The sequence below is a fragment of the Apus apus genome, chromosome 7, assembly GCF_020740795.1.
Source record: "Apus apus isolate bApuApu2 chromosome 7, bApuApu2.pri.cur, whole genome shotgun sequence".
Classification (NCBI taxonomy): domain Eukaryota; kingdom Metazoa; phylum Chordata; class Aves; order Apodiformes; family Apodidae; genus Apus; species Apus apus.
Genome location: NC_067288.1, coordinates 22,135,079 through 22,147,504, shown reverse-complemented (window position 1 = coordinate 22,147,504; position 12,426 = coordinate 22,135,079). Strand labels below are relative to the sequence as shown.

The window sequence follows — 12,426 nt, the reverse complement described above, 5'->3', positions numbered from 1 at the left end:
CTTCAGGCAAGTCTAGGTGTAGAACCTGCACCTAGGTCCTGGTGTAGGTGGTAAGTCATGTCCAGCAAAGTGTACACACAGTGATGATTATCCAAATGGTGTATCAACTTACACTGTCTAATCCACACTGAAGCCAAGACAGAAAATACACGTATTTGATGTCCCCTCTGCCCACAGCTATTTTGCTGCACTTGCTGCTTATGCTAAATACAGGGAAGATTCTCTCCCTGTAGTACAGAATTATGCAAGCCCTGTTTGACTTTCAGAGCTTTCTTGATGTCCATCTTAGTGTCTTACACAATATGAGGACCAGGAAGAAGTACCTGCCTCTACAAAACCAGCAGTACTTTTCAGAGAAAAGGGACATATCAGTTGAGATCTGTTCATGATGAATAACACACAGCCTGTCATGGAGCAGGCAGCACTAAAACCTGTCTTCAAAACTTTCATTAGCAGGTACTCAAGCTGTGGCATTAAAAATAAAGCAAAATTAAACTAAAACCAGCACATGATGGTTAGCACACAATTGCTAGTTACTAGAATTAGGAGAGAAAAAAAATATATTCAAAAATCATATTCTAGAAAAAGTACTAAAAAAAGTCTCCCAACAGCAAAAGCACTGGCGAAGCAGTGCTAGTCAGCTCATGGATGACCCAACAAAATCCTCCTTCTCCACTTTCTCTCCTTAAAAGCAATCAGATCACAAAGTTTTTAATTCCACAGAATAATTAAAGAAAGGCCTCAAGACAAAGACCATGATGAGAAATGGGCTTTCCTCTGCCAGAGGCTTCTCTAGCAGTCTTAAGGACTACAACCATTCAATGAAAAAGTGTGAAAGCAAAGTGAAACACTTCTGAAGTATTGATTTTTAAGCAATCACATCACTGTATTCAATATTTGGAGCCGACTAATACAAACATCCCTCTGGTATCTTAATTACAGATGCAGAATTAGCCAATTTTTCTCCAGTAAAAAAAAAAAAAAAAAAAAAATCAAGCTAATACCATAGGAGCTTATATATTAACTCTGCATCTAAAAAATAGTAATTAGATGTTTAAAAATACTTGTATATTGGCCCATTCAAACGACTGTTCTATATTTATCTAACTTGAAAGAAGGTGTTGGTCTGATGAGATACATCTGCTCTTCATGATTTGTGTGAAAAGGGTAAATGTGTATTTTTTAAAACAGTCATCCCTCATTTGAAAGCACAAAATAAAGCAGAATCTACAGGTTTCCACTGACCTTAGACTAGGTAAATTGCTTGGTTTGTTGAATTGGTTGGTTGGTAGAGCAGCTCATCTATGACCACAGAGATGCAGGTCAGCTCTAACTGCCATACAGAAACTCCAGCCAGCAGAACAGATACTCTTGATATTTCGTCTCCTACTGATACGTATACCAGAAAGAAGGTCTACCAGCTTCCTTCTATCTTGCTTGATAAAGAAATTTAACCCTGAGGACTGATCACACCAAATGAAAGCCCAAAATTCTATTAAATTTGCATCTGTGGCATTAATTCATTGTGCCCTTTCAATAAGCCTCTTGACTACTTCCTACTTCAGTTTTAAAGTCCATGCAGGACTTTATGCAGATCAATTCAAATGGCAATCAAATTTTTCTGTGCTCCTGCCCATATATCTGTGCACACACACACAGAGACTTCTCCCACAGGAGACTGAAATCTAGTCACCTGCCATCTAAGGAGACAAAAAACCCCTACACCCAAAACTAACAAAAAAAAAACAACCCAACTGTCTTGAAGAACAAAAGATAACAAATTGTGGAAATTGCACAAACTAGAGTCTGCAGGAATGTGTCTGAACATATGAAACCATAGAGAACATACTAATGTTGCAAAATCAAATTTTAATCATATCAATTTCTACTAAAAGGAAACTTTTGATCCCAAATTATTCTTTTGCTATATAGACTGACTTTAACAATCACCTCCTAAGGAACTTTGATGATAAATTTGTGTTTCAAAGGCACTAGAAAGTTTATGGATGAATTGGACAGAACAGCTCCCGAGGAAAACAATGATACTTTATTTAGTGTAAGATTTTCATTATGTGCAAGATCGAGTCCTAACACAGATATCACAATTATTAGGAGCATGCTCTAAATAATACATATAAACCCAAATGATTAGAAGTCTTAGGAAAAGAGGCAATGATATGTGGCCACACAGCTGAAGACACTCACCATAACACACACACACAAAGTGTGTCACATTAGCTCTGTACAGAGACTCTGTTCTCTAACTTTTCTATGCTTGGATTTGCAAGGTTGTTACGTGGATAACCACAGCATTTAGTTGGTTTAAACTAAAGAAAAAGATTTATTGTATGAGGTATCTGAGACTGATAAGGGTTAACACAGTGCTGCTACCTTACAGGTTTTGGTGACATCCTAGCCTTTTGAATGTGCAGAACTCAAGCAAACTGCAGCCAGCCTTTCTAATGACAGCTGTGAGACCTGAAAAGCTTCAAAGCTCTAAATAATTGGACTTGACCAACAGATCTGGATTATCAGTGTTTCTTCCTGCTAGCCTCATAGCAGAGGTTTTCATACTAAGAACTTGAAAGCAGACGAGAATTTCATTTCCCAGTCATAAAAAAGCTGAGAGCTTGCTAGTAATTATCTCCTAGAGTCCTGCCACTACTGAGACATTGTGCCTCTCAACTGATCTGTCAAGCCAAGTGCTGCACTGGGATTTCACCAATGCTAAAGGCAAAGTGCAAGATGATAGGATCTGGGAAATGTGAGGAGAAAGCAGCAGAACCAATAAGTAAAATAATTTTTAAAATAATTAGTATATTAAACAATGTTAGCAAAACAATGAAGAAAGATCAGATATTTTAGTAAAGAGTCAGAAGCTGATTTGTTAGGGTGTGTTTGTACAAACTGAACTGCTTGGAAAAGTCTGTGCCACTTACTGAAACTGTTGAACTTGGAGTGTTTGTTCCATATCCAGAGGAAGGAAGGGAGGCCAAGGACCAGCGGCGTCCATCCGTTCTGGGGAAAAGAAGCAAGGGAAATTACTGTCAGAGATACACTGTGGCTAATAGAATCACAGAATGGTTTGGGTTGGAAGGGACCTTAAAGATCATCTAGATCCAATCCCCCTGCATTGGCAGGGACACCTCTCACTCTATCAGGTTGCTCCAAGCCCCATCCAACCCGGCCTTGAACACTTACAGGGATGGGGCCTCCACAGCTTCTCTGGGAAGATTTTGGCCATTACCAGAATTAACTCATAAAAGGTTTTCGTTTCAAGAAAAACCTAAAATACAGCTGGCACATTGTCCATTTGATAGATTATTGCATTAAATCGTGTTATTTTCAGAGCACTATGCACTAAGCAGCCACAAATTTAGGACAGAACAGGTGAGGGATGAAGGGACATTACAGAAATGTGGGTTTTTTTTCATTAGTCTTAATAACTCTAACATATTTTTGTCTTCTCACAGACAAAATCAGCTCAGTTCAAACTTCTCAATAGTCATAATTACTTACACAGTTCCTTCTCTTCCAAATTAAGTTTAAAATTGAGAAAAAAAAAATCATATTGATCAAGAATCAAACAAAAGTGACCTTGTTTCTTTACCTGGTCATATGGTATTCTGCCTAGTGCAGTATCTGACAAGGCTGGTGAATTAAATCCACTACAGCAGATCTGAACACAGCCAAGAGGTCCACTCAAAATACAGAGTAGACAGAAATTACAGAAATTCCACCTAGGGTCTCTTTCTGCTCTAGTCAATATAATATTAGTAGTTAAGTCTCTATCATAGCCAAAGAAACATAACCCTCAGGGAAAATAGCCAAAACATCCTGGAGATATTGCACAAAAGGTCTTGTTTTACCAGCATCAAAACTGAGGAACTATACAACGACTTTGAGAAGAATCAGTATTGCCCTCCCTGAGACTCTCTTCTACCCCCAAAACCTACCCCAGGGACAACAGAAACTGAACCATAATAAGCTCAGTCTCATGGTGCTTTTTCAGTCTCTGATTTCATTTCAATCTTGCATGTGTTCTGTGTCCTATAACATATCTTGCTGCATGTTGGGATGGATGCTAAAGATGACTCTTCCTCACAACATTCTTCACTTGTTTGTTTGGTTTATTACAGCAGATTATCAGTAACTGGTCAAGGAGTGAATGTGAACTAGAGAAGTTCACCATTTTAACTCACTTTGGAAAGATCTGGGATTTTTGGGTACACGTACATTAACCCAAGTACCTTATAAAATATGATGTTTGAAACAGGCCTGAGGTAGTGCTTAGTGCCTATAAAAAACTCAGCTGTTAACCATCTTCACAGTAATGTTTATCATCTACACCCAGGAAGCCTTGTCTTCAGAAAAAAGTTCAGTGCGTGCCCAGACATAAACATCTGTTTTTATTTTTTCTAGATCTAGTTCCTTTTATTTTCAAGCACTGATACACCTCGCTCCTCTTTGCCATCTATCTTAGAACAAGAGGAAAATAAACCCACTGTTCTGTATCACTGAAAGAGTATTATATCAAGAGAGTTTTAAAAAGAATCATGCTTCATGCATTAAAAAAAAATAATAATCAAGCTCTAATGCAGATTTCTATTGCATGTTACAGCTAAACCCCATTTAGCCACAGGTGATGTTATCTATGGCAAGCCAAGGACATGTAAAAGAACAATCTCAAAAAATTCCAGGAGAAATTAAATTATTTTTGAACCCTGAAAGACAACAAACATCAACATTACAAAGTCACTGCATGATGTGGTCAGTGACTGAACACCAAACTTCAACGATTTTCACTCAGCTTCTTGTAACATTCAGTGGTACTGGGGAAATATTTAGGTGAATGATTCAACTCCGTTCAGATCATCAGTCCCAAAGCAGGACAGTATGTCCCTGTCTTCTCAAACAGTAGACAGGAACACACAACTCATTCACTTCTTTTACAAAAGGAAAGCCTAATCCCTTTTATACTGAGTTGCCTAAATCGTGTATAGAAATTACCTCAGAATTTTCACCTCAACTAAGTTTAAAAAAACATATTTCTCTCAGTTACAAAATTACAGGAAAATCTACATACTTGGGCTATTTTCTGCTGATGCAATCTAGGCAAGCAATGAGTTAAGCAGTGAGGACAATGCACATCAGCTCTAGTTTGCAAAGAGTGGGACAAGCTTAGAAATCTTACAAAGAAAAAAGTGATGGGAAAAACACTTTAAAAGAAAATTCCTCCTTCATGTATGCAAAATGTTTCAAAGTCACATCAGTTTTTTGATAATATACATATTTTTAGAGGGACCTCATACAATATTGCTTCAGGAAAAGATACTTGGAAAGAAATTTTTAGGTCTTTTATTTATTAGAGACTCCTTTATATCACAATAAAAACATGTGAACAACAAATTTTGCTGTTAAAATGACATTTTAATTAGTTAATTAAGGAGGTATTTTTATGGCAGCTAAGTGCTATTCAATGAACTGTAGATCAATTTCAAAACAAGAAGGTGCTAGAAGAACAGTGCATCTTCTCCAGAGCACCACCTGTTTATCGTTTAAGCTGAAATTCAGAGATTTCCTGTTTTGATACCAAAGAAGAGAAGCTGAATGCCTAAATGGGGTTGTTACAGCATGAACTCATTAGGGACACAGGCTCAGCTGCACAGTAGCACAGTTCATACACACACACAAACAACAGCAACACGATACACTTTACCTGTCTGCTCTGTGTCCGTGGCTGTATGGAAGAAATTGTACAATGACAATGAGAGGGAGAAGTAAAAGATGCACATGTCATTTCTGGAAAAAACCTCTCTTCTTCTGTTAGTTGCATTCCACTAAGATCAGTTCTAGTGACTACAGACAGAATTAACCATATATTTCTGTATTAAAACAGGAGGATTCCTGAACATGTCAACTTTGTGGCTATGGCACAACTGAAAGGGTGTCTAGCAAGGGATTTATGATTAATCACTTGTCAAAGTAAGGACAGTATGTTGTAGTGAAATTGGCTTTACAATAAAATGAGTTTTCCAAACGTGTTTCCTACTCTGTCCCAAGAATCTACTCATCACAGGGCTACAATGAAAGAATGGAAACCACACATAATGTCCAAACAGGTTAATAAATGAAGAAATTATACCAAATATGAAAGGCAGAATATCAGCAACAAATCATTTCTGTGGTAGCAATAGGAGGAATTCAGGTAATAACCATCTCGTAAGACCCATGCAACACTGATCAAAAGGGAACAGTGAAATTCCCATTTGGCAGGGGTAACAGAGCACCACATTTCCAATTGCTTAATACCATCATATAAAAGTTATTCTGATACCACTATGTGATAATCGAATAAATATGTATTGGTAGGGCTGGCATAGCTATTCAGGGTGTAATACAAGGAGAAAATAGAAACTTGTTTCTAAAACAAGCTGTGCTTAAGTGTTCTTTTCAATGACAGAAAGAGTGCAACATGCATACTGTAAAATGAACCACAGGATTCAATAGCACAGACTTAACCTTTATTAATCTATTTCTTTAAAAATTAGATTATAACAGTGAAAAAGTACTAACAGGCATTATTCAGAGTTGTACTATTAAAAATTTCTGCTTAGAATTTTAGAAAGCAATGCTACTGAAACACTAAGTTAAAACATGACATTGAAAAATTATGTTCAGTTTTGACAATGGTTTCAGCTGCAACTTTCCTCCTGTATTCCAGGGTCTAGAACTCCAGAGAGTGGGGAAATTGGTAAAAAAAAAAATCAGTTGACTTCAGCAGAACTTATTGAATACACCCAAACCAGGCTCAGATGACTCTTGAAAAATATAGGGGGATGCTGTGAGTCCATCTGAATTGTTTCACAGCAGGTAAAATACTAATTCTTCCCTCTGAGGCAACAGGAAAACACATGTTCAGTCTGTCACATTTCACACGCTATTGTAACGTTTTTCTTACAGAAGACCTGAAGACCAAAGTCTACTTCACACAGTACTGAAGAACACCAGGTCTTCTAGTAAATCACCTCAATGGAGAAATGCTCCAGGATTTGCCTTCCACTTTGATAGAGGGCATATCTCATTTCATGAAATCCTAACCCTTTATTATCTTCTGAAGTTTTGAGACCTATCTTCTTTCTAACTAGTCCTCAAGCTAAACTTGTTCTTGGAAAACTTACTTCCAGATGTTTGCCATTCTCAGATCATTTTAACACAGTAGGGCTTTTTTTCAGCCAAGGCAGGGCTTAGCAAATCCAACATATCTTCCTCATACTTGAATCAAATAATCGGGCTACAATACTCAAACCCTGATCAGGTTCTCTCTTTTTTTCGCCTGTTCTTTATTTCTCCACAAAATTTAACTTTCTGTATCCTTACCCACTTCTGCTTACCTGTTAGGATATGACATTCAATACACCACTTGGCTGCTTCTCTCAGCTGTCTTTATTCTTTCTATCCTATTCCTTACACTAAATTCATCACCATAGTATCAGATGTCTTTCCACTAGTTTGATACATGGCATGACCAGCATTTGTCAAGCATTCACTGCAGGACAGATGACAGCTCCACTTTCAGGTCTCTCAATGCTGCTCTGCTGCTAGGAGTTCTTGTACACCTGCAATTTCAAATATCAGCTGTTCTCCTCATTACAGCATTAATGTCCTCTTGACACCAATGCCCAAAACAGTACAGAAAACTAAAAAGTTGCTAGCAGTCAGAAGTCAGAGAATGAATGCACACACAGTTGCATGTGCCTATTTTACATGTTTGTGTCTTTGTGCAGATAGAGCAAAACCGGTACACTTGGAATACAACTCAGTTGTTCAGTGAGAAGAACATCTAGGACTACAACTAAGAGCTGATTATCCTAATCATAACTGGTTTTAATGTCATTATGACTACTTTCTTTGTCATATCACATGCCCTACATGTCATCCCTCTGGGAGAATATTGCCTCCTCCCTAGGCAGTATTTATCACTTAATTTACTTTCTCTTCCTCTATGTCTGAAAAGCACCTAATACAAGCTGGGTGCTGCCAAATCTAAATAAAATAAAATAAAATAAAATAAAATAAAATAAAATAAAATAAAATAAAATAAAATAAAATAAAATAAAATAAAATTTTTAAAAAAATACATCAGAGAAAGTAAAACAGAGTCAAAAAACTTCTGAACCACAGGCCAGTTTCAAACAGAAGTATATAAACTATTTTGCTTGCAGCTCCAAAGAGAATACATCCTTACCTTCGGGCAGGAACAAAGGAAAAATGAGCAGGTGCACTGGGAGAGAAGTTCCTGGGACTGTCCAAAGGGCTGCTACCTGTTTAAGAAATAAATAAAAAAAACCCACCCAAAGCCATTTAATTTTTATTTGCAACAGTGTATAAGTGTTCACTGTGCAGAAAGTCTTTCAACTGCACGTTGTGGTCACAAATAATTGAAAATATGGAGTTTTGAGTCCTTGACCATTTGAACATTAGTTCACTAAAGTCATGTTCTGATAAAGATGTATTGGTATTTTACCTTCTTTTTAAATAATTTAAGATGTGCGTTTTCTTTCTTACTTTCAGATAAGTAATGTATCACACACACAATACAGTCTTCAAATATTTTGCAATAACTTCTACATGCAAGCTTTTCCTAACACTTGTCAACGGAAAACCTGAGTTAGAAATTACATTGATGACAGTTTCAGGAATAATAAATAGTAAGAAAGTATTTCTCCAGAATGTTCATCAACACTGAATGCAGAATTCACTGAGGGGAAAAAAAGGTATTTCAAAGGAACTGCACATGATAATAAAAGAACCATACCCAGGTAAGATGATCAGGCTATAATGTATTAGCATTCACCCTAACTACCACTTCTCTGAAATAATAGTTCTACTGTGAAAAAGAACGTCCCAGTGAATTTATACAGGAAGGAAAAAATAACACTTGGCACAAGAATAATTTATCTGGGTTTTGTCATGTGTGTATAAGCATATGGTTGGTAAGTGGTATATTGCAATGTATTTTATTTCAAAGTAAAAAGCAACCATTTCATTGAAAGCCCTTCTGAGAGCCAGAATAATTTACAGACTAACTGCAGAAACCTTTGAAAGTCATGGATGAATTAGAAGCTTCATGTCAGTGACTGTGCTTTCTATCAGGCACATTCTTAAGTGGTTTGCTCTTTCAGATCCTTAACAGAAGCACAAAACAGACAATACAGAGTAAGTATATGCCAAGAGCAATTTCTTTGTGCAGAGACAATAAAAGAACATTAAAATATGAGCAGGAAAACTAAACTGATATTGAACAAGCAATGTACTGCAAGGTACATAACAGGTCATCAAAAATGTTTTCAAATTTAGATCCCATATAAAATGGATGTTTTTAAAAGTAACATTGAAAAGTCAAACATCAATGATGAGTCATCTCCAAAGGACTTCTCTGGTTTGGGAGATGCACTTAGGTACCAAGCTCAGCCTCCATGCCAGCAGTTTGTGAGGTTACAATCCAACCCAGCACTGTACTGAAGCTTGTAATTAAGTTGCAATAATTTCAACCCAAGTTATTCATATGCCTTAACTGTTACACTGAGCAGAAATCCAGTGTAAGAACTGTGCTCACCTGAAGGTAACACTCACTCACACTTCAGTTGTATCAACAGTTGACAAAAATCTGCAGTCGTATGTCTCCAGAGCTCCTTGTGAGCCTGGTGTGTGCACACCTGGCATGCCTGGGCAGGCAGGAGGAGGAGGGGGAAAAGAAGCTGATGCCTTCGGGGGTGTGAGGATGCCCACAGCACAGCACAGGCCAGCAAACTCCAGCTGGTCTACAAGTCTATGAGGGCTAAGATAGCAGCTGGTTGAGATTAAAGCTGCCCCAGGCTGATCTAACACGTGTCAAAGGGTGATGGGAGAACTGGAGAGGTAAGTGAATTCCAGACCACTTCACAATCTGTTTCACCAGGAGCAAACTAAATTAAACACAGAGGGTTTGAGCCCCAGTTTTGTTGTGGTTTTTTTTTTTACTTTGGCTTGGTTTTCTTGTGCATTGTTAGTTAAGAACTAAGAATGAGTTAACAGTGTAATATATCACAATGCAAATCTTCGCCTAAAACAGGATACTGATTAACTCATTCCCAGTATATTCCAAATGTGAATGGGAGATGGTAATCAGAAATCAGTAACTAGATTATTTTTGGTGCCTCATTTATTAAGCTTCTACTCATTTTAATTCTTACAGTCACACCAGAAAAACAAAGACCTTGTGCTGCTTTTAAATTAAGAGACGACAGAGGAGTTTGACAGTCTAGATGGCACTGCAAGCTGACAAGACAGACAGAAGAAGGCTCCAACAGCCACAAAGTGAACAACTCAGTGGTGTACAAACATACATGTCCTGGTAGCAGCACACGGCCAGGGTTAGGGTCACCATTTACTTCCTAACAGAAAGATGGAGGAGCATTTTGGGTCAGGAGGAAACGCAGCTGGAGTGAGGCCTTTCCGTGGTTATGCAGCGCTTCTAGCAAAGCAAGGAAGGCTGCCAGTTTTGGTAGGAACGTTGGTGTTTGCCTTCCCATTTTTCAAGCCCTACTGCTGTGACAAACCCTACTGTGTCAAGATGATCTTTTTTAACAAAAAGCCCACTGCCCGATGCTGTTATAAACAAGCAGTGAGCCTTCTTATATCTTCAACAATCTTTTGTAAACTTTCCAGATTATGATCAAAATAGGATTTCAGAATAAGTGAGCAAATTGGGTAATGACAGGTTTTAAATTTTAAAATTAAGTATGTGGGTGTTTGAACTCTTCTGAGCCTGTACAATCTGGGACAGAGATACTACTCATTTTTAAGCAACTGCTTTTTCAGATTTATATGGCATATTTCCTTCCAGACACCGGAATTTTAATTGGATCCCCTGTGAGTTGCTCCTAGTTTTAAAATGAAAAGCAATTAGTTTTTCTACTCAATTCAAGTCTGGGTGTAGCTTTTAAAACAACAACAGGGAGAAGGGGAATTACTGCTTTCCCTAAAATTTCCCAGTACTGCTGCATCTGCTATAGTTGAAGGAATTTTAATAAGAGAAGCCTGAGTGTTATGGCCTCCTTCACCAAGGCTGATCGAAACCCTATTTATTGTGTTAGTAAAGGTAAATTCCCCTGTTGCTCTAGTGTTATAGCTGGCTACTACTGAACCTGAAACAGCTCTGTCTCTGGGGAGGCTGTTAACACAGAATGATTACCCATTAGGTAAATCAACCCAATTACAAGAACATTAATAATTCAGGCATGAACCTTTACATTTTCCGGACACAGGAAGAAAGATGCAGCCAAAGCATCTGTACATCCACGACCCTCAAAGCACAAAACTGGAACTTATGGGTAATAGATAGGTGAAAGCCTCAGCTATCATCTAAAGACGTGACATTCATCAGATATGTAGTAAGTCAAACACACTAAAACCATTTTGTAAAGCCTCCTTCTGAGATTTGTGAAAATAAATACATAAAACAAAGTTGTTGTGGTCTTCTGCATAGTATATACTAACATTATTTGCTGATTATTAACAAAAGCAGCTAAAGATCTTATTGCATGCTTCAGAATTAGCTGCTTCCCAGCCCATGCAAATCTTAAAATTACCAACATTTTAAGCACTCTTTGTACCACCTGTCCCAAATATAATGAATGCCATGATGTGCTCACATTCTCTAAGGATCATGCACATGAAATGTGGATGAACTCCAGGGCAGGATCTGGAGTGGTACACAACATACTCTGCCCACTCTAAAAATAATAATCTTAGAAACAGGCATTTTTCTGCCAGCAGGTGGAACTGAACTTGCAGTGAAAGAGCTGAATAATTTCATTCAGTGCTGCCTTCAAGCAGCTCCCTCCACCTGCCATTACAGATGGGAGCAGGACAAAGGTCCCAGCAGGGCCAAGCATCTACAGTGGAAGCCAAGGAGCAACCTGGCAACCTTACAGCTGTGGACAATAAATTTTAAAATAGCCTGGAACTTCAGTTATCCACTGGTAAGAATCTCATCCTTAGAATTGAGTAAAAAAAGAGAGATGTCACATATTTTATTTATTTTAAGCTTTACATTTTGAAATATGATCTAATGGTAACTTAGTCATCAACCTTTCTTGAATCAGAAGTGATTTCATGGCAGAGTTAACATTGTTTGGATATACTTCATCTCAAACCCTCTAAATCTTCTAGGATATGAAATTGCCTAGCACCTCATCTGGATGCTGTTTCACCTATTAAGTGTATCATCTGCCTGGATCTGTGCTCATTAAGAGGTAGGTTTGCCTGATCGACAGTCAACTGTGCTATGTCACACCCACTGACTATTACATTACATGCAGAAGAATAACTCCTGAGGCTAGTGCCATACAGGACTTGTTTTTAGACTGGTTTCTGAATAGA

At 37.8% G+C, this 12,426-nt stretch overlaps 1 protein-coding gene across 8 annotated transcripts in view; it reads right to left on the bottom strand.

The window, feature by feature from the left end:
• Positions 1–12,426, bottom strand: part of MAST2 (microtubule associated serine/threonine kinase 2) — a 181,711-nt gene that overhangs the window by 50,912 nt on the left and 118,373 nt on the right. For 6 of the 8 annotated variants that reach the window (XM_051624429.1, XM_051624430.1, XM_051624432.1 and 3 more), the window contains 3 exons: positions 8,249–8,324; positions 5,720–5,740; positions 2,940–3,018 (listed from right to left, as the gene is read on the bottom strand). In XM_051624429.1, the coding sequence (XP_051480389.1) occupies positions 2,940–3,018; positions 5,720–5,740; positions 8,249–8,324 (176 nt within the window). The remainder of the gene's footprint in view (positions 1–2,939; positions 3,019–5,719; positions 5,741–8,248; positions 8,325–12,426) is intronic. The other 2 variants (XM_051624431.1, XM_051624433.1) reach the window with 1 other exon arrangement.